The following is a 26,951-nucleotide window of genomic DNA, read 5'->3' as shown; positions in this document are numbered from 1 at the left end:
GGGGGACAGAACACGTGCCAAGCCCCAGAACCACCTCTGCAGCAGGCACAAGCCTGCTTGGCTGAGGAGAAAAGGAGAAAACGGGAAGGGCGCAGGGCAAGGTCAGCTTGCACCTTCTGGGGGTGGGAAATAAAACACTGAACAAGCCTCTGAATTGTGTGGTTTTGATGCCATGGAAACCTTCAGAAAGACATGCACAATGGCAAAACTTTCCTAGAAGAGCTTTGTGAGCTTAAATATTGTTATACCATGACCAGATTTCCAAAGATTGGCTCGTTAAGCACTACAAGGAGCACAAATGCCATCCTGAAGTAATTTAAACTTTCACCCCAAAATTGTAAGCAAGCTGGCTCCTCTATCAGAAACACAGAGAGCTATTAACATTCCACCAGTATAAGATAGAATTTCCTACCTCAGCTTTGCTGGCATCCAGCGATGTCAAAACCTGAAAATTACAGGAAAAATGCATTAGTATTGATCCAGCAAAACAGGAGTGGGATTAATTGGCTTTTGAGGTAACTGACATCAATTGGGTCTGATGGCTTGAGGGAACAGAACTGAAAGAGAACTGTCTTTCACACTGAGACTCTTCATCTCTTATGCACTTCAGAAGGCAAAACCAGGCATATATTAAAACAGTAAAATTTAGGAATATTGGGTAAAAATCCAGGAAATATACCAAAAGAGAACTGGGAAAATATGTTTCTATTTTTACTAATTTTTAATTTGTGGATAATGAGCAATGCAACCATAAGCTTTCCAAGCCAGACACAATTCCCAGGATACACCCTGAAAAGTGTTCAGTTCCGCAGTGGTAGAAGCAACACAGTCTGAAGGCCACCTTCCATGTGGAGTGGGACAAAGGAAGTTTTGCCAGATCCTTCTCACTAGGGACAGCCTGCTGGGCACAGGTGCCCAGGGTTTGGCCACCTGGGAGCTCCAGAGCTGACCTCCAGCAGCCAAAGTTGCCCTGAAGCACAAAAATCAATGAGTTCACTGCCACTCAAGGGTTACACTGAGCTCAGTTGAGGTCAGTGTCCAACACCAGGGAGATACAAAGTCAACTGCTGTGAAAAACTGCACAAAACCCACTGCTGGCAATAGAGAGAAATACATCATTTATATTAAAGGAACTGAAACATTTTAAGACACATATACACTGCCATAGGTCAAACAAGAGACACGAAGTTAATAAGCTCATATTAGACTCTGAAGGCTGTTTAACCACTTTGTAAGACAAAAATCTTTGTTAGAACTTTATGTCACAATATTGTCACCACTGTACTAGGTTGAAAAGCCCTTAATAGTCTCCTCACAAATTCCAGACTGACACCTAGCTATAATTCTGTCTGCAGGAGAATAGATCTTCCTTTATACTGGTGTTAATCATCACTTCTAAAGGACATCCCCAGTTCTCCCAAGCTCCCAGGAGCAGGAGGAGGAGTGCCCAGCCATGACCCTGGCTGAGGGAAGGTGGAGGAGAGCACAGTTTATTGAACAGAGCTCAGCCTGCACAGCAAAGGAGACAATTTGTGTGCAGAGCTGCTGTTCAATGGAAGACATCTGTGGATTCATCAAAAACTTATTCCAAAGGAATTTAGGAATGGAAATGAACTCCTGTCACAACACAACACGGCACCTGCAATCACAAACAGTTATTTAATTTAACCTGATTCAAACTCAGGTTCAGGTCTATTTGAAATGTGGATCTTTGTCACTAATGGGATTTTTGAAGCTGTTCAAGAATTTCTCTCACACGAGCAGAACTGACCTTATTTAAATTCTATTTAGTTACAAACAACCTATTGCCTTTTTTGTTATTGTTGTTAATCCTCTTCATCAATATTTTTTGGGGATAGCAGTTATTTTTCCTTTCCAAAATAAACCATACAAAAAGCCACCCATCCATTCCCTCCTGGCATTCCTCTAGTTCACTCTGGTAGCATCCACTCACAAAAAGTTCTTTCTACTAATAGACTCATAGAGTTACACTCCACTTATATCAATTTAATTACATCTTTCTTGGAGGCAAATGACTAAAAGTACATATTGTAGAGGATACACCAAAAACCTGTCTTAAACCACCAGAATCTGGAGTGGAGCTTCCTGAATCTGCCATAAATCCTGCTCTAAACCCTCTGTCAAAGGTGCCTATCTTCTCCCCCTATCAGCTGTGCAAGAAAAGTGAATAGAGCTGAACAATGTGACTATTCCAGCCAGGACTCACTAATGCCTTGCAAGGCAATTACCCTTCTGTTTTAATAATTCACCTTTAATAATTCAGTCCAAAGACTGTATTTCTATTTTATATTTTTGTACCTTCCTGGTGCTTTACAGTCACCCAGTGGTCAGCTGGACCACTGGACATATTATGTCCCTATCTTTCTTCTCCAAGTTATTGTCTGATAAATCCCTGCTCAGCAGTTGAATTCCAGTTAGTTCTTAGAAGCATGACCTTTTCCTCAGTATTACTAACATTAATTCACTTTTATTTCAGTCTGCAAGCCCATCCATCTCTTCCTGGATAACACACTCTGTGTTAGCAATTCCTCCCAGCTTTACATTTTTATCAAATTCCATTAGCACATTCTTAGGCCAAGCATACTAATGAAAAATTATCAAACAAAGTGACGAATAACACAGTGACACTGCAAAGAGAGGAGCTTTCTGTCCAGCAGAGCAGCAGCAGCTGACCCTGGTACAGCAGGTCAGGGTGCCAGGCTGTCACAGCAGAGTCACCCTGCTGAAACACTGCAGCAGCCAGAGCTACACAGCTGAGAGAACATCTGCACCCAGGCTGGACACAGGGACAGGAACATACCCCGAGCTATTCTGGGAACTCTGCAAAGTGATCCTCACGCCAGAGGGATTGTGATCTTTGATAGCACACTCACCACTACACCAATGGAGACAAAGATGGAGTGTTTCTACTTAAAATAATGGCATTCCTCAAGCTGATGTTGAATTAATAAAGAGTAAAACACATTCATTTAATATGATGGGTCAAACAACACTCATTAAATTAATGGGCTATTGTTAGTCTGTGAAGACCTGACAATTATCTAAAAGTTTTAACAGTGATTTTTATTTATGTGTCTTAACACAGTGAATTATCATTCTATCTGTATGACTGATTTCTTCCTCCCCCTCAGTCCTACCCCCCTGTTCCTGAAACTTGTAATTTCTAGCCCAGCAGCTGTATCTGCTGTCATGTTTGAGGAGCAGTGAATGAAGACACGGGAGCAGTGTAATGGGTATGACAAAGAACTGCAGTCCAAGCCAGCCTTTGCTGAGGCTTTCGAGGAAGTGTCTGTGTGTCACAGTGTGATCACTCAATTAAATCCTCTGAGAAGGCACTACCAGCTCTCAGGCTCCTTAGGCAGGGCTAAGATCTGCAGCCAAGCCACCCGAGACACAAAGCCAATGTATCCACCCCCAGCCCAGGCAATCCTGGGTCAGGAGGCACCTGGAGTGATGTGTCCATGATAAGCTAATTACTGCAGAAGGTGGGAATGGGGAATGGGCAGAGCCCAGGGAGGAGCAGAGAGGAGAGCTGGGCTGCAGACAAGGTGTGCCATCATCAGCTCACCTCGTTTCCCTTTGCTGATGCCCTTCTGCAATAATCCACTGCTCTGCCCCACGAGTCCTGTGAGGGATCATCATTTTCTCTCTCCTGCTGCTCCCGCCGTGGCATTTGATGCCCTAGTTGAAACCACAGCAATTCCACCAGGAGGAATTATGGCTCAGGTGAGGGATCCTTGTCTCTCTCTCTCTAATCCCTCTGTGACATAACAAAACCCTGGGTTTATGTCACTTTCCCAAGCAAAATGCAATTTATTCTTCTTGTGCTACAAGCTAGACATCACATAGAAAACATCTTTAAAAATTGCTTTTTTGCTGTTCCTGGAACTTGTGCTCGATGCAGAACTTCCCATTCTGCATGAGGAATCCTGCAAATACTGACAAAAACATAGACATGGTAATAACACTGCAAAAAGAGTCTTTTAAACTGTGTTTACTGCTTTTAGCATTTAGAAAGGTCTTGTCTTGGGGTGTATGCATAGTCTCTCTCTCCCCAGAACAAGCAAAGGACAATATTTGCCATTCTAAACCAGGAAGCCAACAGCTGCTATTTGTTACATATCTCAAGACAGCACCTTACCAAAAAGAATAAAGGAAACTGTCTTAAACAAAGAAAGCTCCTCAAACATGAGGCTGGACAGCTCATTTAGTATCAATTTTGTACTAAACGTACAAGAAATTCCCTGTGTCAAAGTTCAAAGAAAAAAAAAAAACAGGAAAAAATTGCAAGGTACATGTTTTGAGCCAGGATTTTCCACTATCCTGTGCCTGAAGGTGAGTGATAATTTCACTGAACTGTCCCATCTCACCCACACCAGTGTGAAGCCATTTTTCTGTCACTAATTTTTATAGAAAAGACATTTAAATTTTTTTTCACTTTCCCACATCAATCTAAATCCTATACATTTAAAAAAATAAAACCAATCTGTTTTTATCTTTAATATCTTTTCCTCTTCCCGGGTTCCCACGGAATGAGAGAAAGTATTGAAAAAAATGAGGCCAGGACTAGCAAAAACCATGCTGCAAATAAACATTTAAAATAAACTAAAGAAAATATCTTTGGCAATTTGAACTTTAGAAACTTGTTTGGAATAACAGGCACAGAGGATTTTAAGCATGTAGAAAATATATAAACCTAGAAATAGTAACCCAGAAATAGTATTAATGGAATTGGAATTTTTAATGTCAAGACAGAATTAAAATTATTTTTTTTTAGACAAAAAATATCTGATAGATAGTCCTGGAGACCAACACCTCCACTGCTTAACCACTCTTGAAACTGCTGCAGTAACACCCTGCAAGGGAGCTCAGCAGGATTTGCACTGGATGTGCTGGCATTTATCTGAACAAATGTGAAATTCTGCCTTTAAAGTTTGTCTCACTGAGATCAGGCATTATTAAAAAAAATCACAATTTGATAATCAGTGTGCTGCAACCTTTTATTAAATTGGGAATCCAGCTGTGGGTTGGGAGGGATGGGATACTGATTGCCCACTGGCTTTTCCCAGTTTTTGTCTGCCTGGAGCAGCCAGCCTGGCTCCTCAGGGTTCAGAGCAGATTTCTGATTGTGGCTCCCAGTCCAGGCCACTGAGCAGAACCTGAGCTGCTGGAGCTGTTTTATGGCAGTGTCCTGGCTTGTAAGATGTGGTTTGGGGGTGTGTTCTATTGCCATATGTCAGAGGTGAGGCACTTCTGTTCATGGGGCAGTTTTCTTTCTCTCTCCCACAGCCAATCCTCCCTCCAGGAGATCTCTGCTGTTCATGGCCACTGAGTGTCCCTGCAGGGCTGATCAAATTCCAGCATCCCATGGGGAGATGCCCTGCCCAGGGCAGGAGCCAAGCATTCCTACCTGGATACAATCTGAGCCCGGAGCACCCCAGCAGCCTTTGCCCACTGCATTCCCAGAGGAGCAGCTTTCTCCTGCCCTGCATTCCCAGAGGAGCAGCTTTCTCCTGCCCTGCATTCCCAGAGGAGCAGCTTTCTCCTGCCCTGCATTCCCAGAGGAGCAGCGTTCCCCTGCCCTGCATTCCCAGAGGATGACCAGGCCCATCTCCAGCAGCCCTGAAGCTGCAGAGGAAAACTCCCCCCTTGTGCAGGATCCCTGCTGCAGCAGAAGCACAGCTGGCACTGCAGGAGGGCTGAGCCCCCATGGGATGGGACTGTGCCACCACCCTGACCCACAGGGGGTCAGCTCCTGCTCTGACTGTGTCAGTGCTGTTTTGTATTACTGCATCTTTATTTTATTTTTATTTTATTCTCTAATAAAGAGCTGTTATTTCTACTCCCATATCTTTGTCTGAGAGCCCCTTAATTTCAAAATTATAATAATTCATAGGGAGGGGGTTTACACTTTCCATTTCAGGGGAGGCTCCTGCCTTCCTTAGCAGACACCTGTCTTTTCAAACCAAGACAGGCTGCAAAGAAACCAGTCCTGTGCTGAGTGTTCTTCACTAGCTCTGACTCCGTGATGTGAACAATTACCTGTAATCTCACTGCTCCACTGTGATAAACAACAGCAGGGGAACAGCACAAAGAAAAAAGATAAAACCAAACCAACCAACAAGCCTTTGGGAGTATTGCAATGTACTGTCTGGCACTTTTAGTGTTGACAAAATTAGAAAAATAAGCCAAACCATATTGTAATATTTCACTTCCTAAAGCACTGTGCCTTTGAAACATGGAATTCTAATGCATCTTGCCAAATTTAGTGAAGCAATCATGATAAATATAGCAATAAATCTAAATTGTTCTTTAAATGTATTTAAATCTCTCTATCAAAAGCATAGAAAAATATGCATGCAAGAGAGATCACCTTCTTGCTAAAGCAGTTCCTGGTAATTCATCAGTTTTTATTCACCCCCTCCTTGATTTCTAAAAACGGTTCTGGAAAGTGAAGCAAAATGAAATTCTACATCCCCACTCCCACCTAAGACTACCTAGAAGGCCCACGTGACCCTTTATAAAACTAATTCTTAATGGTCACCAAAGCTCCTGAGCATCAGAAAGGTGGGACTTGACCCAAAAATGTTAATCCATCAAGGCTGGGCTTTTTCATTTGTGTTCTTACCCTTGTTCTGACTGATGCTCAAATAAAGTTCTAAACTAGAATTATTTTTCTTGATTGACACCCTGGATATTTTTTTTAAAACTGTCTGTGAAGGATTTAAGAGGTTTATTTATAGCAACTCCTCTCTTCACAATATAAACAAGATGGCCAAGCTGAGACTTTCTCAAAAAGAAAACTCTCAGATGGAGTTTTGCCTGGAACTTGAAAATGAACACCTACATTTTAAAAAGCCAGGATTTATTTTTTTTATGCAAAGTCCTGGGCCCCACAGAAGCTGTGAGGGTAAAATGCTGCCCTTCAGTACTTGCTCCTGAAAGCACAAGTGAGAAATTCCTGGGATATCCTGCAGGATCAGCTCCCTGGGGCTTCCACAAGGCTAAACATAACAACCTATGGCTCTTACACATGAGTGCCCAGTAAAAAAATCCAATCTATTAAAGGCATACATGAATGGAATATGCTGAAGGGAGAACAGGGGGAATCAAGACTCATATTTCATAGATATGTATCTTTAATTAAATTTTGCTCAGTTTATTTACTGCTATGGATAACAGCATTAGGTTACTCCAAATTTCTGTTAACTCAGTAAGTCTACAGGCAATGACTTCAGCAGCTGGTGAAAAATATATCTGCTCTTAACTACATCCTAGTAGTATTTGTGATGCTCAATTAATATTGGCCTTTTAAGATCTTTAATTTAAATTTGCTCTATAAATCAGTCTGCAAAATGTGGAGTAGTTATCATGGATAGTTCACTTAATGTATGAAGTCCGAGTTATAATATCATCTTTTAAAAATTTCTGTAGTGGAACCAAATAAACTCTAAAATAAATAAATAAAAGGAGAACAATTCCTGAAACACTTGTTCTATCTAACTTATACAATGATTTTCATGAAAGATTTGTATATTTGTGTGTCTGGTACAAAGCAGATGGAAAACAACATGGTTTTCTCTTTGAAATTTGAACTCATTTTTACAAAGCAACCTGACCTGCACAAAACTTTCCAAATGGCTCCTCTTTAATATTGGGAATAAATCTCTTACTCTTATAATGAGGTAATGAGAGAAAACATCAATACACAATAAGTGAACCACAAAAAATTACACAGATTTTGTGTGCAATAAAATGTATGTTCTTTGTTTGCTGTCTTCTTAAAAGTAACTTAAACCTACTTTATCCATACCTTTAGCAAAATATCCACATGCACTGCTGCCTATGATAATCTTGGCAATTTCTAGAAGTCAGCAAAAGTAGGATTTCACGCTTATTAGATGGTAGAAATTCATGATCCAGATTGCAACTGCAATAAACTAAATCTGAAATTCAAGGTAAACAAAGCATTTTCAAGTAAACTGTTGAGCCACTACAGCTTTTCTATGGATTCTGTTAAAAAATGACATTAATGCTTCCTTCTTAATTTAGCAAGAAAAAAACCCACACATACAAACAAACAAACAAAAAAAACCAAACAAATTGAATATAAATATAAACAAAAATATCTCTGCTGATTTTTTCTTTTTCATGTGTCAATAATTTTGTAAGGCAAGAGGACAGAGTGAAAAGGCAGCAATGAAACAATTCCCTCACCACACTCAGCAGCGCTATTAGCACTATCCATTTCACCCAGGAGCAATAAACTCACATTTTTCGGAATGCCCACATTATGCCAGAATAATACAAAAATAGATGATGAAGCAAAAACGAGGCAGCTTTAGCCGGTGTCCTGCAGTAAGTGCTGTAATTGCACAGCCAGCTCATTACAGAAAGGCAGTCCCCTGAGCCTCTCCTGTCCCAGTTCAGCGGCAGTAATAGAAAGCAGCTGGGTGAGGACACCAGGTCAGCACAATCATTAGCCCCGAAAATTGCATCCCGCTGCCCCCCGTGCAGCAGCCAGGCGTGCACACACCATCAGCCTCCCAAACACCAGGTCGGAGGGGATGAACTCCACCCAGGAACTCCATTAGCAGCGCCCTGGCAGCTCCCAGCTGCCCTCACTTCTGCCAAATTCCAGCCCTGGAATGAATGTGGGCTGCTGCCCTGGGGATGCTGAGCAGGGGACATGCCAGGGGACACCCTGCACCCTCGGGGGCTCATTGCCTCTGCTGGGGACAGGAGTGGGTACTGGCACTGCCAGGGCTGGGACAGCTCCCAGCTCTGCCCAGGTCATGGAGTGGCCACCTGGAACAGGGGCTAGACAAGATTAAGAGAATAAAAGCAGGTATTTATTAAAGGTGTATCCAACAGATACACCTTGGGCAGTCAGGAGCCTCCCAGAGGCTGCACCCAGGATGGATGATGGGCACGAGTTTTTCACACAACTATAATTTTGGTCCATTTACACATAATCCTCCAATTACAGCTTCAGGTAATAAAGCAATTTACCTCCAGTTTGCTCCCCCATGACAAACTTTTGTTTATACCTTCTGGGGCCTTGAGACCATGAGGTGTCCTTGAGTTTCAGGCCTAGAGAGGAATTGTTTTGTCAGAATAGAATGGGAGAACAGTGTCTGACAGGCTATGTAGTTTTAGAGTTATACACTGAAGCAGTACAGGAGCTGAAAAATATAAAAGCTAAATCCTAAGGCATCAACAGGAAGGTGATGCTGCCAGCAGCCACTACCATCAACAGGTGTGGCAGGACATCCTACCCCCCATAAAATCTCATCTGTTCTTTGTTAAGCATAACAAAAATTTGAGTTATCCCAGATAAAGGGATCCCAGGACAAGATGTCTCCCAGGGAGTTATTTTGGTGCCATGGGGTTAGCACTGGGCTGGCGTCTCCCAAGTGCCAGTAAACATCTTGGTCTGAAGGGACATCTGACAATCTGGATTTCCATCCACTTTACAACCACAGAAGTAACACCAAACTTTCACAAAGTAGAAGTCTTCCATGTGTTTTCCTGGAAACGTGTGGAGTTTCTCCCATGGGTAGGAATGCCTGCTCTATGGTTACTACCCTGGGGTTAAGTGAGGGAATCTGTGCATTATCATTATTTTGGTGGTAAGTTACATTCAATTCCTAATCCATACCATTTATTTTGACAGCTTTAATATAAGCACCTTGATATCATGGACTTTGTTATGATGTTCTAATCAACTATACTTTTTTAATTTTATGCAGTATAGGAAATAATTCTGATTAAGATCTTCCATCTGTTATCTTTTGTCTGTTCATTTGTCTTAATAAATAATTCATTTTTATACAAGTATATCTGATTTGCCATCATTAGAGCTTGTGGGACAAAGCAATTCAATTATACCTTTGTAACTGCCTTAAATTTAAACTGTTGCCAAACCCAAGGCTAAGGAACAATTTACCTTCATTTAAACTTCTTCTGGGAAGGAGCTTAAATGCATCTCTGCCCCTCATCCCCAGGGCAGCTCAGAGTCCCAGAGGTGTGAGGAGCAGCTCTGGCAGGAGCTGGGCAGCGAGACTGGCCAGTGTGGTGGCCCAGGGTGTTTCAGCCCCCAGCAGCCACCCCCAGGGCCACCAGCCATGGGCAACAGTGGCCTCTCAGCCCTGCCACCTGCTCTGAGCAGCAGAGATCCCCTCCCAAATAAATCCTTTTAAGACACAAGGTCCCCCTGGGTGCAGCAGCTGCACCATCACATACTCCAGGTTCTCAGGGGTGTCTGTGAGGGACAGCAATGGGACCACACACAAAGTGTGGCCCAGGTCCTGCAGTGGCACAGGCAGGGCTCTGTTATCCCCAGCTGCCAGGGGCTGAAGGCCTGGCCAGGTACAAACACCAGCTCCCATATCCCAGGGGCACACATTCCTCCTCCATCATCTCTCCATCTGTGCTCAGGGCCGTGAGGCACAGAAACGAAGGAGCTCTCTGCCAGCATTCCCATACCTTCTGATTAAAATGCAGCCTGTGAAATCAGCCCAGCTCTCTCAGGTTGGGATGCTCATTCCCACCTTTCCCAGGGATGAGTCTCCTGCTGGGACCAGCATGCCCACAGCCCCTGTATCAAAGGGGGCGACTCCGACACAGGTGAGGGAGAGTGAATGATGCATCTGACTCTATCATCAGAAGGCTAATTAATTACTTGATTACACTATACTGTATACATTGCATCTAAACTGAATCTGCCTTGCACTCACCCTTGCTCACAACTGCCCAGAACTGCTCTCATCTCTGATTCTCCCGTGACTGTCCCGTGACAGTCACACACACACACACACACTTGGACCTGGTAGGCCAAGGGAACAAAACATCCTCACTGTGGGTAAACAATCTCCATATTGCATTCTGCTTTGGCACAACTCAGGCACAGCAAGTGGTAAGAATTGTGTTTTCCCTTTCTCTGATGTTCAGAGAATGTGAATCCCAGAAATATTCCTGGGAAGAACTGTGCCTTGCTTTTTCTCTGTGAAGAGAAATGTGGCAATACCCCTGGGCAAAGCAAGGCCCTGCCTTCATGGTCCTGACAAGTTTTGGTCACAAAAGCAGCAACCCCTCCATCAATGCCAAAGACTAAACAAGTTCGACTGTGTGCTGATGTTCTCCAAATTGTTTCTACCAGCACTAGTTCTGGCTGGTTTGTTTTGGGGAAATTAATGATGATACAGCAAGGTCGTGGTACCTCTGCTGTAGCGAACAGATGTTGACACATTAATGCCACTGGCCCGTGCTGCACGAGGACAGAGCTGCTCCTGGCTGTCACTGCACCAGCTGAGCAAAACCAAGCAGCCCAGCCTAAGAAATTCAGCCTAAAAGGCAAACGTTTGAAGAGAAGAGCTGCACTTTGCAAAGCCATCGCTCTGTATCATCCTCATCAAAACACGCCACTTTTCTCTTTTTAAAAATCAACCCAAAGCCAGCAGAACAATAAGAAACCAAATCTTTTTCCCTCTCAGCAGCATAGACAGTTTTCAATGCCATTTGTAAGCTGCCTATTTATCCCTGACATTCACAGCTTGAGTGTATCTCCAGTTCAGTTGCTCTCTTACGCCGAGGTAGAAATAATCAAGTATTTTTCCATCTTTTTGCTGGGAGGACTCAGAGCTGAGGGTGCATATCTATAGCTCTGTTAACCTGGTGTGAGTGAGATTCTCATGGTAAACTGCACAGCAGGAAGGCACCGCCATTCCCAAAGATTCCAGTCAGCAGGGAAAGCAGCAGCCTCGCCACTGGGAGGGAGCAGAACTGGGGTAGTTTGATGTCTAAACTGAAATAAACACTTTCTTCTTAATAACCTCATGGCAGCAATGCATTTAAAGCATTAAAAAAGGGAATAGATCAGCAGGATGAGAGCAGGGAGGTACTTCACCAGCATAAAGCAATGCACAGCCCCTTTACCTGTGGGGAAGTTTAAGATTTGTGGTCAGTATTGTTAAGTTTTATCTAAAGTACTTCCTTTAAAGGAATTTTACTATATTTGGGAGCTATTACTACAAACTGAATTACACAAAAGGCAACAGTGCCCTAAGAGTTAGCTTCATAAGTGCCATGTGTCAGACTATTCAGAATTTTGAGTCATATTTTAAAATATGGAACTTCTGACAACACGACAGTCGCTGTAGCTGGAAATGGATAGCAATTCTTCCATCAGCCCGGCCCCAAACAGGGAACTTAACACCAGCACAGCTTGAAAGTCCATTTAAACTGTGACAGAGCTGTAAAAAGCCCTTATCGGAAGCATTTCCTAAGAGAAAGTCTCATCTGTTTCTAAGCTACAGCTGTTGTTCATTCAGTACTGATAGGCATACAAAATAAGAGATGGATCACTCGGTCTCAAAGGCAGATGTAAGCTATTCAAATCCTTCACTCCTGATTTCTCATCATTAGTAGGTTCATACCTGTCTCCTGGCTGTGTTTAATGCTGCAAACCTTCATCCCTGTGAGCTGGACAAAGATATTTGAAATGTCCCCTAGAAATCCTCCCTCAGCAGAGTGGCACCTCCAGCAGTGCTGCAGGAGCCACCCTCAGAGTTCCCCTGCCCCTTCTGACCATCACCCAGAGCTCACTGACACACCACTCATTAGAATTCCTCACATTTATGAATATGAAAAGAGTCTTAATCCTTGGAGTGAAGGATCACAGCAAGAGATGCTTATAATTTCCTAGGGCAGGAAGAAAATAGTGCAATGAATTATGTAAAATACTTTAAACATGGGCACAACTGAAAGCCTTAAATTGGGAAGCAGAAAGTGGCAATAAGCAACACCTATTCTCTTCAGGAGAGGATCCTCTGACTTTAAAGGTGTGGTTGAAAAGCGGGGTAGTGTGCAGATAATAGTCTGCACATTCCAGAACTTAAATCTAAGCAATGTAATAAAATGCAGTAACAAGTGGTGTCCCTCAAGGGTCCTGCAAAAATAGCTTTGTCTTTTGGAATCTTCCCTGTGCAAAAATATTCAAAAATAAATCAGCTTTTCTTTAAGCTCTCTACTCCAGGATTTATGTACAGTGGGTGATTAAAAATAATTAAGAAGTCCATGCAAATGCTTTCCAATTGCATTGTACCCTTTAAACACTCTTGATCAGAAGGCTCTAATGCTAAACCAGGTCTTGTTGAAAACCCTTTTCAAAGCAGAAGAAAACTCTCCTGCTTATGAAGATTGAGCCAGGTCCTTCTGCTTAGACCAAGGCAACATTGCAGGGCTCCATCAGTTCAAGGTGATAAACCAGCAAAAAACCACTAACAACCAGATTCTGGAGAGAGAAATCATGTCAATATAAAATAAAAGTAAATTCAGTTCCACTTGAAGGAGATTTTAGTGGAAGTTGCTGTTTGGAAATAAAAAGAACACAAAAGCATCCCTGAAGCCCCACACAATGCCCCAAATTAGAGGCAGAGAGGGTCAGGAACACACAGCTCTTTGCACTGTATGGACTTATGTGTTCCACTCCAGCCTTGATAGAAGGGTCTCCTTGAGCCAGGTCTTACAAGCTCTTGGACATTTATATCACATCCGAGATAGCTCAGCCACCTCAGATGGCATCAAATCAGCAGGATGGCTTCTGTGGCAGTGTTGGAAACAGAAAAGTTTTAATAAAAGGCAAAATAACAAAGCTCTTTACAGAGAAAAACTGAGTCAGGGCAAGAGGTTCTTGCTCCTGGTAAAACACCTCACAAAAGCCATTAGTTTCTTTGTTCTCTTGTTTTCCTGGTGAATTGCTTAGGCTGGACTTTTGGCTTCTGTCCATTTGGCTATCCTTAAGTTTGAGGTGAAGTCCCCCAGGTTCTATGAGATGTCTTTTTACCTAATTGAAGAGAGAAACTTCTGGGCTTTTTTTCCTTTTTAAGGGGACAAAGGATAATTTTGTCACTTTGTCAACAGGGGCCACATGCCTACACAGCCTGGCTCCATTTTATACGCTGAAATTTCTTTAGTTCTGAGGCAGGTGACTGCTTTAAATGAGGGAGAATTTTACAGGTGATGTTTCAGGAGCAGCCAAAAAATTAACCCTGTATGAGAGCAGCCCAGATTGAGCCCCCCAGTCCAAGACAAACAGTTCCAAAAGCTGGTGATGCTCAGCACAAGCCTTGGCATCACAGGCAATTCCTGCTCCAGCTGTTACTAAGAAACAAACCACACAAGAGTTCTGCTTTTCACTTTTGTACTTCTGACTAATCGTCACCATTATTCCACAGGCTAAAAAAGTGAGCCTGTCACCTGCCCTGTGATTTCCCTGGCTGCAGGCTGTTTGTCACCTCAGCAGGACCCAGCTCTGCTGGTTTCCTCAGGACCCCCAAACCCACAGCCAGGCTCAGGGAAACAACCCCTGCCTAGAAGGGGAGGGGGCACAGGGGCCCAGCAGCTCCTCAGGCTGCTAAAGGATAATGTGACACTACCTGCTAGAGGGAAATTGCAGCTCAAACACTGCTCTGAATCTCGTTTCCATGGCTGAGGGAAGTTCAGACAACCCAGCAAATCTAGAAATGGCAGGAAAAGCCAACTCCTCTCCAGTCCCAGCTGTGTGGGGAGCTGTGAAGGGCAGGGCTGGCATGGGAGGAATGCTGTGTGGAAGTTCTGCAGCACTAAATGCTGCTCTGAGATGTTGGGGGTGCGTTTGTGTTACCAGCACTGCACCGTGCTTGCTCTAAAACCACTTGTCTCTATCCACCAGTGTTCCCATCAGTCCATATTGTTAATTTTTTATTTCTCAATCAAGAATTCATGGAGGTTAGTGTGACATTGCTGCAAATACCCTCGCAGCCTAGTAACTGTAAATAATGGATAGGACTCCAGAAATACCCACCAGCCTCTCGTTGTTTTGGGACACTTAAATCGTGCCTGCCCCAGCTCACCTGCCAGCAAACAAACAAGTTTCTCTCTGCACTGCAGCAAATGCCTCATCTCTCAGGAAAATTAAATGTGTCATTGGAATGGCTGTAGTTTTGGTAAGTGCACACAGAGATTTCACTGTGACAGTGCTCACTAAGATGCACTGAGTGCAACCATCTCCTCTCCCTTCAGAAAGCGTGTTGCAAAATGCTAACAAATCTTCAGAAGCTCTGGTGAATTTTAACACAGTTACTGCATTTCATACCACACTGCAGTAAGCTGTATCTCCCTCTTTACATTTCTGCTAATTTCTAGCATTTATTTAAAAATTCTATAATGAACAGCTACTATTGAGGGCCCATTAGCTCCTCCCATTTTCCATTTAACCTCAATGATTGCAGCCTCCCTTATTTCCTTTGGTGTTGAAAAGTATTTTTACAGCACTACCAACACAACATATTTGTTAGAGTTCTCCTAATTAATTTTCCATGAACCTTTCAGCATGAAAAAGAAAAAAAACCTCACATTTCTGCATGAAAAATGAATTATATTTTCTCCATTTCCTTAGAAATTTACATTCTGGGCTCATCTGTGCCACATATTCTTTATGGATAATGAGCAAGGCATCCTCACTTAGCTGTCACTGAGGCAGTGAAATGTTTACAGTGTGCACTTTGGAGATTCTGGCAGCTTAGATTCCAAGAATATTTCTTATTCACGACAATAAGCTCTGTCCTAAATTTCTCTTGCACATGAACAGAAAAAGATTGATCTGAAGAATCCTTGAACTTTGCTGACCTGCAGTAATGCTGTTTGAAGAAAGGTTAGTTCAGAGACTTCACGCTCGTGATCTGTTTCATATGATGTGACAAAGACTCTTTTCTGCCCTTAACATCCTGCAGAACTCCTTGGGAAACTGGAAATATCAACTAATGGAGAGAGAAAAATCTTCATTATGGAGCTTACAAACAGAATACACACTGTAGAATTTGGAGAGTATTCTCCTACCTAAATTACCTCTTCTGTAACATTTTGGGGACAGATTATTGACAGGCAAAAGAAACCTCCTGCATGAATCTCATGCCAGTTCTGTGCAGGAGATTTCATTTAACTCATAAAAAATCTCTCTCCCTAATTACCTCTCTGAAGCCATTCTTTAGCCAAGTCATAAGAATAAACCTGTTGTAAAGATGATGTTAAGATTTCATTTCTGTGCACAGGTCCAGTCACAGGCTCACAATGACATGCTTAAGCCTCTGGGCTTTATTGAACCAGGGCCTGGAAAAAATCATCTTTTATGCTTCTTTCTTACAAAACCTCATATAGTTTGAATAAATCTTTGAAATGTAACCAAAAGAATCTCACACGAGATTGTCTTTCATTGAAGCCATAACATCCAATTCATGTAGGTACAGCTGGAAGGTTATTGCTGTCAAGTTTTGAACTTGGGCTGTGAAAGACATAAAAAGTGACAGATTTCCTCCCCGGAAAGGAGAACGGAGCTTTCTGCAAACCTCTCCTCCCTCAGCCCAGCTCCTGCACCAACCTCAGCCTTCTCAAACCTGCTGGGGTTGTTTTCTGTAATCAATCAAATTTCCAAGTGTAATTATTAACACAGTCATTAGTTAAATGAATCTGTTCCTTTGGATACATTCTAAAGAAAAGGCAGTTATTGCATGTTAACAATTCAAACACTTCATGTGCCTTTTTGAGTTCTGACTTAGAAAATCTGGATTAATTCTCAAAGATCTTTCATCCAGTTACTAATCCTAAAGGAATTTAAAAAAATATTTAAACCTATGTTTTCCATATATTACTCTAAAATGTTCATCAGGGGTAATTGCATTTTGCAGAATGAGGCAACTTCTGCCGTGCCAGGAGTGCTGGTACCATGGCTTTGCTGACATTTCAGCAGTTCTACTGCTCATATTATTTCCCCTAGAAAACTATAAAAAAAAAAAAGGTATTTTTGTTGCATAAAATGCTGGTACAGTGGGTGGAATAGCAACCCTAAGCCTCCTCAGACACACAGAAAAATCCCAATCTAAACAATGCTATTTCAGACAAGTTGTTTTTTTCACACCAATTATCCTGTGACTCAGGAACATCTTGATAATAAATGAAATAATGTAAAAGTATTTCTTTCCAATGATGGAGGCCCCCCAGCCTTTTTAAATCTTTATATTAACTTGTCAGAGGCGAATCTCTCAGATCTGAACTGGCAGCTGTGAATACACAAACAATTTTTCAGCATTCCCTGCAATATCACTGGCTTTGTTCCTTGGCACACTGGATAGTGACTGGAAAAGTACTTGCAGAGTTATATCATGAGAGGGGTAGAGAAAAAAGGAAAAAACTCTGTGCCAGCCTCTGAAGGTTTGAGATTTCTGAAGGTTCAATGCAATGCAACTAATCAGCTGCAGAAGAAAAAAAAAAAAAAACAAAACAAGGGGAAATTGTACCTGGTATTTCTTTTTGCAAACCTAATGGCCCCCAGCCTCCTGTGGAACTCTAAATTATAACCTAGATAATTGCAGTAACAGTCAGGAGATAAATTATTATAATAGGTCTTCATACAATAGCATCAGATCTTCAGAGGTCTGGTAAGAGCCCTGACAGAGATGCTAAAATCAAAGCCAGCAAGAAACTAGCAGGAGCTCCAGTCAAGCTGAAGAGGTTGTTCAAGGCAATCAATTATCATCTCTAGCCTTAGTTTTTGAGAACTGTGTTCTCTAGTTCAAAAAAAAAAAAATAAAAAAGTTGTAGATATCTTGAATCCATGTGAAGAAAGCAAGGAGTCCATTTTTCCAAGGTCCAAAATCCATTTCCAAAGTCCATTTTTCTAAGTCCAAAATCAAAAGTAAATAGTGTATGTTGTAATTCTAAGTTCAGTTTGGAGTGACTGATCCAGAGTTCAATCTGTGCAACAAAGTTGGGAGCCCTCTACACAGCCGTTCAACTAATATTTATGTGTTAGCCCTGAATTTGTCTTTACCCTGAATCTTTGAGGCTCCAGACTTTCCCATTCCACCCTAAAGGGAAACTCACTGTTGACAATGTGCAAAAGACAACAAGTCACAGGTAATAGAGGAACGACCAAGCACCTGGGACACACTTAGAGCAAAATTAGGCTTTAATCAATACTGAAAACTTGAGCCAAGATTAATGTCACCCCTAGACATGCCAAGGGACAGCACAAGAGGTGAGGCATCCTCTGCATTCTGGTGACCGAGAATTTTCTAGAGAGGAATGTGGGCTAAAACTTCTGCAAGAAACTGATTCAATTGGAATTCTGTCTGTATTTAGAGCCTAATACAAATTCCAGCTTTTTTGTAAAAAAAAAAAAAAAAAAATCTCATCCCTCTCTACCTAGGAGATTTGAAAGATGTATTTCCTGGAAAGTATTACACAATTAAGCTATTTTTACTGTTGTGTACACTACAGAAAACCAATTGTCAGAGAAACAATTCACATTTTTCTCCACAGTTGTTTTTCTGCGCAAAGAGAATTGAAAATAATTAAAACATTTTCCTTAATTTCCCCACTGGAAAGGATACTAGGAAAGTCTGAGTAGCAGGAAACATGTATTATTGATTTTTTTCATATTCTTACTTGTAAGAGACATACTCCACTTCTCCTTTCAAGGAGAGGATCCCTGATAGCCATTATCCTGTTGTTGGAAAGGAGGAAGCTGTACCTTCCCCTATTATTCCCTTGTTCTCACACTTCACATCTCACTTGCTAGTGGAAACCTTGCAAGGCTCATAATAAAGGAATGAAAAAATCAGAAAACTTTCATCATTGCCAAAATAATATCTATCTAAATGATGCTAACAGAGTTAATTCCAAATGCAAATGGAGGGAAAAAAATGTTAATTTAGAACCATGAAGTGACAGAAAAAGAAATTATCTTAATTGTGCTTATCAGAAAACTTCCCTATTGTAATTGTGATTTAAATATTGTGGGCATAAACTTTGATTGCCTAAACAATTCCATTGATTACAAATTAATTTGTCTTGAAACACAAACCTGCTTGAATTCAACCTCTCCCTTTTTTAACACCATCCAAAGCAAAACTACAGAATACTTAAGGTCCCACCTTGTTCCTTCCCCAGAAGGACTCAACAACCACCCTGTGGCATTCACACTTTCTGAAAAATTCCCTTCACCCAGGATTTTTCTCATGGGAAGCTGAGAAGCCTCAGAGAAAAAGGAAAACAATAATTATCTCATTTGCTTCTCCTCTCTTTTGCTCATGTGGAATGTGGTTGGAGATTGTTTACCCACAGGGGATTGTTTCATTGAGTTCTGCTGTGAGTTGTTTTGACTCTTTGGCCAATCAGGGCCAAGCTCTGTCAGGACTCTGGAGAGAGTCACAAGTTTGTATTATTATCTTTTTAGCATTCTGTAAGTATCCTTTCTGTATTCTTTAGTATAGTTTATTATCATATTTTTAATATAATATAGTATCATAAAATAATAAATTAGTCTTCTGAGAACACAGAATCAGATTCATCATTCCTTTCTTCATCGGGGCACCCCTCAAATACAATACCACCCCACACGTGTGTTCCTTGTTTTCCCCTCTCACACTCTGCTTATTTCACATAACCAATTTAGAGAGCAATCAGAGCATCCCAAGTGCAGAGCAAGAGGAGACCCAGCAGGTGGCTGGGCTGGAGGCAGGAATTGTTTTACCCACTGGGTCACCATTAGCAGCAGTCCTGAAGCCACAGTGACCCCGTGGTTTGTCCAGCAGCTCTGTCCTGTGATGTCTGAATGTGTGAGGAGGGAAATCAGCTACAGCAACCCAGCAAAGCACCTGGACCTGCAGGAAAGTTCCACACTGCTCTGAACAGCTCAGACAACCGAAGAATCAAAGTGCTTTCCTCTGCCATCAGCCCTGTATGAGCTTTCTCCTTAATGCTGTCAAATTATCTCCTTTTTGTCTGTGGAGTTCACAGCATTTGCAGCAGTTGCACTTGCATATCAATGAGTTGTCACACAGCTCTTACAATTGCTGAGGTGCCTGTGCTGTCTCCTGCATGCTTTCTGTTCCTCTCCATGAATCTCTCCTGACTGTGCAGGGTGAGGCTGCCCAGAGCTCGGGATGAGGAGCAGGGGCAGCAGCAGCAGACTGCAAACAGGGACTGTATAATAACTGTATAATAACTGTATAATATGGAAGTTGCAGGGCGCCCCTGACGCAGGGAATGACTGGCATCTGACTCCAAGGCTCTGGAATTCTGAGCACTCACTTTATTAAAACTATATTATATTACATTACAACTATATTAAAGAGATGTACTATGCTATTTTATACTTACTACAAAGAATACTAAAGAATATTAAAATAAAACCCATGACTGTTTGCCTGAGAGTCAGGACACAGCTTTGTGTGATTGGCCAAGGAAATAAAGCAATCCTCACCAGAATCCAATTACCAAATTCCTTCAGGTAAACAATCTTCCGACACATCCCACATGTGCAAAAACACAGGAGCAGCAAATTAGATAAGAACTGTTTTTTATTTCTCTGAGGTTCCTCGCTGTGATTCCCAGGAAATATCCTTGGGAAGTTGTGCCTGCTGCTCTCTCTGAAGAGAACTGTGGTGCAGTAGAATCCATTCTGCAGTGGCCTTTTCCCAAAACCAGGCTGTCTCCATCTTCCCCTGGAGCATTCTGCAGTCTCCCATTTTCTGCAGCCCTGCCCTGCCGATGGGCAGGATCCTGAGCCAGCCTGGAGGCAGCAGTGCAGAGGATGCAGCAGTGCAGAGGATCCAACAGCACACCCCTTGCAAGCTGTGCCTCAGCCCTGCCTGCTCAGACACAAGCCCAAGTTGCAAACAGCTCCCACAGCCCAATTTCGGTTTCTTTCCATGCTTGTCTGAGATGTCATTTGGGGAAATTCATATATTTTCATGCATTTGCTTTGCACAGACTGGCTGGGAAATAAGGAAATTATATGCTCTAGGAGCTGTTGGTGGCCTGTCATATTGTTTTGGTCAGGGTTGCTGTGTTTGTATCACTCTGAATTTTCAATCATCTACCTGTGACTTAGTGGTGACCCAGAAAGAAGTTTTGGGGCATGAACATGGAAAATGAGCTGTACCCTCCTCACCTTACACACTGTGTATCAACACACAACATAGCACATGTGGATTTATAACTCAAGAAGAATAAGCAACAAAATGCAACTCCTGTCTGAAACAGATTCATATAAAGGTCACTTTCCACCAGAAGTAAATAACATTCGGTTTGGGGGAATCACTGTGGGTGAAGGGGAAAGAAATGCACTGTTTGATTTGGGGAGAAATTGGATAGACAGAAGGTGTTTCAAAATATAATGAAAAAATAATTAGAAAAAGGAACAAGCCAAAGGACAAACATCTGTGACAGAAGGATGTGAAGAGATAAACAAATCCTATGTATGACAGTTAATTTCAGTTCAGACCAGAATCCTGCTGGGCTACATTTGGAGTAGTCTGTAAACACCCTGGGAAAATAGAAAACTCGCATTAATTTCAGTGTGAACGGTGGCAGCATCAACAAGCAAAGGACTGGAAAACCAAACCCAAGACACTGAAAATATCAGATTTCAGCAAAACCACACCACACAGGGATAACAAATAGCAAAGGGAAACCACAGCCACTAACAGACCATGAGTTCTTCACAAGTCATGAGGCAAGAAGACTGAGAAACAAATACACACTAAAATTCTGCACTTTGCTTTCCTGAACACCCAGATGAGAGGGGGAAAGGCCCAGTTGGCATAAGCAGCAGGACAATTCACTCTTCTAAGGCAGATCCACTGGAGTCTTCCCACTTTTCTCCCCTGCTGACTGGGGGCTGTGGTTTGTCAGAACTGAGACAGCACTGAACAGAGCTGAGAAGGGACCTGCAGTAACAGTGAGGAAAGTAATAATCCTTCATTAACTGTAGGTGTGAAACTTTCTCTATCAAGAGGGTACAGGAGGAGCCAAATGAAAAATGGTTTCAAAATGTGTCCTGAATCAAAATCAGTCAAAACCCCTCTATGGTTGTGTTCAAGGGTCCCAGGACGAAGGAAGAGATGAGAATCTTGACTCCATGTTTCAGAAAGTTAGTTTATTATATTATGATATTATATTAAAATGCTATACTAAAACTATACTAAAAGAATAGAGAGAAAGGATCCATCAGAAAGCTTGAAAGGAAAGAGAAGGAATGATAACAAAAGCTCATGACTCTCAGAGTCCAACAGAGTTGGATCTTTGGTTATTAAGTAGAAACAACTCAACTCACATGGACCAATCAAAGATGCACCTGTTGGTAAACAATGTCCAGACCACATTCCACAGCCATCAGATAGTTATTGTTTACATTTATTTTCTGAGGCTTCTCAGCTAGAATAGGAGAAAAATCCTAGCAAAACATTTTTCATAAAAATATCATAGTGACACCCCTCTCCTTGCTGGGGGCTGTGCTGGTCTGCCCCATGGAATGTTCCTGCAGCTTCCCAGAGGGAGCGTGCCCCATTCCTGAAGAGTCTGCAGCAAGAAGCCTCCTCTGTGGGGCACCTGCCAGGGCAATGCCCATGGCACCCAGACCTGGCCAGGGCTCCTGGGCACTGCCAGCCCCTTCTCTCCCCAAGGGCAGCTGGGAAATGCAAAATGCACTGTGGAGAAAAGAGAGAGAAGAATTTACAAGCCCAAACTCTCCTAATTTGCTTATCACCCTGTTCTGTTTGCCTTTTGTTTAACAGTGAATGCTCACCTATACAGACCACAGCTTGAGTGGAAAATCACAAATTAAAATAATAATCCAGGCAGAGCTGTGCTGTAACTGCAGCTGTGGGGTTGATGTGCTTTTGTCATGAGGGTGATGAAATAAGTCTAAACCTATACTTTGTTTGATGGGCATTGCAGAGAAAAGGAGCAGCAAGATGTTGAGAAGCACTGCAACCTCCCTGATTGAGCTGCTAAAACAAATCTCTCAATGTTTTTTGTGATTAATTCTTTAGCTGAGTTAGAGTTTGTTTGGGAGCAGTCTCTGGTAAATACACAGTTACACAACTCTTCTTCACTGTAAAATAAGTGTTATTAACAGCCCTCTATGGATAATCAAAGTAAAAATTTCTTTTTCTGCAAATATTCTGAAGTATTTGTTGAAAACTTGATGCCAGCATGCTTATTGAATACCAATAAACCCATCTGCCAGAGTATTTGGGAAAAGCAAACACAAAGCAGGTGCAAATGAACTCTGATTAAATTTGTTCAAAACTTCAAGCAAATACAAAAGTTAGAAGATGAGTGGAGATGTATTTTTCATATTTGGCTAACTGTAATTGCAATTTCTATCCAGTCAAAGCAGGATAATTAAGCAAAAGACAAAAAAGAATCTGGCAGCAGGCTGAGCAAAGTAACCATTGCTAAAGAAGGGGAAAAAATAGGGTGTAGTGGTAATGTAAACAGAGTTAATGAGGGAATGTTACTACAATACCAAAAACTCCAAACAAAGAAATATCAAGCAAGTTGTTATTAGGAAATCTCAGTTAGCACAACTAATTAGCTACTAATAAAATTATGTTAATAATTACCATCAACCACAATTTCAGGCTAAATTTAATAAGTGATCACCAGCTCTCAGAACCTGAATTTGTTTCGAGCAGAAACAAGAGGATTCCTGGTAAAGCAGGCAATATTTAGGCCTGGATTTCCAGCACCAGGGCAACTAAACTGCCATTCCCTGCTCCATACATTTCTGGGTGTTCACAGGATGTACAAAAATGTCCACAGCTTCTGGTTAAAGTCAGCTATCAGTTCAGTTGCATCCCCCTTTGACAAAAATGTGGTTACTTGCTCACATCATCACTACAGCTGAAATTAATTAGCTTGAACATAAAGGAATAAAAAAGAGACTACAGCTGAGCAGGAGAGTTTGGTTGGGAGCAGGCAGAGAGGACATGGAAAAGAAAAGCCATGGTGTATTTAATGAAGTGGCTGCTTTACCTTGGAACACTTCCAGGATGGTGAGAACCCTATTTGAGGAACACAGTTACCTCCTGATTGGCAGCTCATGCAAATAGCAGAACAGAAGAACTAAGGGAGAAGAGTGAAAATTATTTCCAGAGGAGATGAATGCCTGTTCTTGACAAGGAAAACATGGAGAATAAAACACTGATCCATGAACAAATTATCTGGCTCTTCCTTCTGGACCCCATGGATTTGATTTGATCAATAAGTGATTTGATTTAAACTTTGTAAAGGTTGTTTAAATGTTCTCTGGTGCTAAGGTATCCTTTACTGCCCTGGGACCTGGTTGTTGACTCTTATTTGACTGAAAACATGTTTCACCTAGACTTTCACAGGATTCTGACTAAGCCAATGGCTCCTTCCAAGGAACTCACAGAGGGGCAGAGAGGAACTTGCTGGTGACAATAAAATTGTCAAACCTTCATCTGACCAGGAGGCAACCCAGGCAGACAAAGTGACTCAAGACACAGGACAAAACCACTGCTCCTCAGTTAAAAACATTGGGAAAACCTTCCCAGTGAGTTATTATAACCAGTAGTTTTCAAAATCATGGGATTTTGATAATGGGCTTTCCAAGAGCTTCCAGTCAGGTGAGTAGAGAACGTTTTTTGCTTCTGGAGAAACCACCCTGGCTGGGGGGAAGGAAAGAGGTGGGGGTCCCTCCTGAACACTATTAATATCTTTGCTCTGAGGCAAACACTCACCACTATCAGATCAATAAAGATGTGGAAAATCCTGCTGGTGCTGCCAAATTTTTGGATTAAATGAATTATTTCTTTAGTAAATTATTGGACTTTCCCAAGGGTGACTTTCAGAAAACATCTGCTGAACTTTTGCAGAGCATTTTGTTTTTCTTTTAGCCACCAGTTAAAGCTGAAGGGATTTTGAGAGCAGAGTACTAAAATTTAGCTAGACCTTCCTTATTAAAAGGAAAATCTTCAGTAATTAGCTCTTCCCCTAACTGCTTTTTGGCTCTCATTACAAACAAAGTGCTATGCTAATATACCTTGTGTTGCAAATGTTTCACAATTCCTGCTAATCAAATTAAACTCAATTTTCAGCAAATAAACCCTCAATGCAGTTAATGGAAAACAAGGAACAGCACTACTTTGCCTGAGAATGGGTCATTACCACAAGCTCCTAATTACAAGTACCTTAATGCATAATGTAAAGCACAGTCTTATATAGGCTCTTAAGAATTAAAGCTGTAGCAGGATCAAAGACTTGATGTGTCCTTGAATTTTTTATATGTACATTTGAATACAGATGGAGAAAAGCAAGAGAAACAGAGGAAAGCTGCAAAACACAAAGATTCATTCACTTACCCACCCTTCAAAATGTATAATAATATTAATTTATGCAGTTTATGAGTCTGCAGAAAGAGACTGATTTTGACTCAGGACACATTCTGAAACCAATTTTCATTTGCCTCCTCCTCTACCCTCTTGATAGAGAATGTTTCACACCTACCAGTTAATGAAGGATTATTACTTTCCTCTAGAGTAAGCTGCAAATACAACCAAGGTTAAAGCAAAGGACGTTCATCCTGAATTAGGTTATATGATGCCATCAAACAGGAGCCCAGGTGATTGATGACATATTGCTATTACTGCACCAGACATTTATCAATACTGCACTGTGAATTATTTTCCAGTTTAGTTCTCTTATTGTCACATGATGGTATATTTTATCAAATTTACTTAACTGAAAAAAAAAATTAAAACTAGAAACCCAGAGAGAAAAGCAATGGAAACAACAGAAGGCATAATAAATCACAGTAACTGACTTACAGAATGCAGACTCTGGCATCACTTGCCAGTCAGAATTCTGCTGTTCTGAATGAATTCACACAGGTTGCATTTTTTACTCAGATTTCAGAATGCAGGAATGGGCACAGTAGCCACTGCAGCCCAGCCCATGAGTCACCCTTAACCAAGTCTTACAGAGCAGTTCAGCTAGAAACACTAAAAAAGGCTGTTCCACCAAACTAATTTTTCTTCATTTTTCTGCAAAATAATTTGCATCTATTATTTTCTTGGAGAATTATTACACAAAGCTTTGAAACTTTCAGCAAGGTGAACACTTTATGCTCTAACTCACTCTGGGTATAAAGAATTCATACTGAATTCTATCTGGTGCAATTATAAATCTTCACAATGTTACATTTGCAAAATTTCTGTGTGTTGTTGTTAGATTCAGGCTGCCTCTCCTCATCCTCATTATTATTAATACAACATGAACTGCCTGTGCCTATCCTCCTGACACCACACAGTCTGTAAAAGCCGAGCTTTGTAGTTGTCCTCTCCCTGAAGGGCATGCAAGCACAGAATGGGAATTATGGCTATTTGAAAGAAAATTAGTTCCTGTTTGGATATCCCTGGAACTGGGAAGAAGGCAGGCTGTGGAAAGTCCCACCTCTCCCCCTGATCTCATCCTGGGCCTCGTGAAACAAAAAAATATTATTGTGAGTTTATGGACAGCAGATCCTTCTCTGCCTCCCACACACATTCACCCACTTTTGCCCACCTTTACAAGCCAGAGGCAAAAGTAAACAAAATTATAACCAGGGAAGAGGTTTGTGCTAGGGAATAATACACTGAAATATTCCAAATACAGTCAGCTTGAGATGTGTTTACTTGTAGCTCCTGCAGAGGCAGCAGCTGAGACAGACCCTCATCCTGCCATGAAGACAGAGAGGGATGGGAAGGTTCTCTAGAGGAGAAGCTCTAAGAATTCAGGGTGAATGGACAAATATTAGGAGTAACCTTGCTCAACAACAGAGTATCAGAATTTGAGCCCTGCCCAGTCAGTTCTGCTTTTTAAAAAATATTTTCCTTATGTCACTCAAGTATTTGGCTATAAAATGTGTTATTATGAACAGCATTAAAAGTAACCAGTTTCTGACAAGGTGTCAGATGAAATGTTCTAATGGGTTTAAAAGGTTTGTGAATACTGACTGTTTCTGAAGAACTCATTTCTGTATCTGAAGAGAAATTGCTCTCAGATCTAGAACCTTAAGCTTCTATTACCTAGAGGCATCACCT

General features: G+C 41.6%; 1 protein-coding gene and 1 long non-coding RNA gene across 14 annotated transcripts in view; one reads left to right on the top strand and one right to left on the bottom strand.

The window, feature by feature from the left end:
- Positions 1–26,951, bottom strand: part of RBFOX1 (RNA binding fox-1 homolog 1) — a 1,139,646-nt gene that overhangs the window by 869,795 nt on the left and 242,900 nt on the right. For all 13 annotated transcript variants that reach the window (XM_064390362.1, XM_064390361.1, XM_064390359.1 and 10 more), the window contains exon 3: positions 413–445. In XM_064390362.1, the coding sequence (XP_064246432.1) occupies positions 413–445 (33 nt within the window). The remainder of the gene's footprint in view (positions 1–412; positions 446–26,951) is intronic.
- Positions 19,185–21,281, top strand: LOC135281573 (uncharacterized). The gene is made up of 2 exons (XR_010348179.1): positions 19,185–19,300; positions 19,514–21,281. It is a non-coding gene; the product is annotated as an uncharacterized LOC135281573 (long non-coding RNA).

Source organism: Passer domesticus, chromosome 15 (assembly GCF_036417665.1).
Source record: "Passer domesticus isolate bPasDom1 chromosome 15, bPasDom1.hap1, whole genome shotgun sequence".
In the NCBI taxonomy this organism is placed as follows: domain Eukaryota; kingdom Metazoa; phylum Chordata; class Aves; order Passeriformes; family Passeridae; genus Passer; species Passer domesticus.
This window is presented reverse-complemented; position numbering and strand designations above follow the sequence as displayed.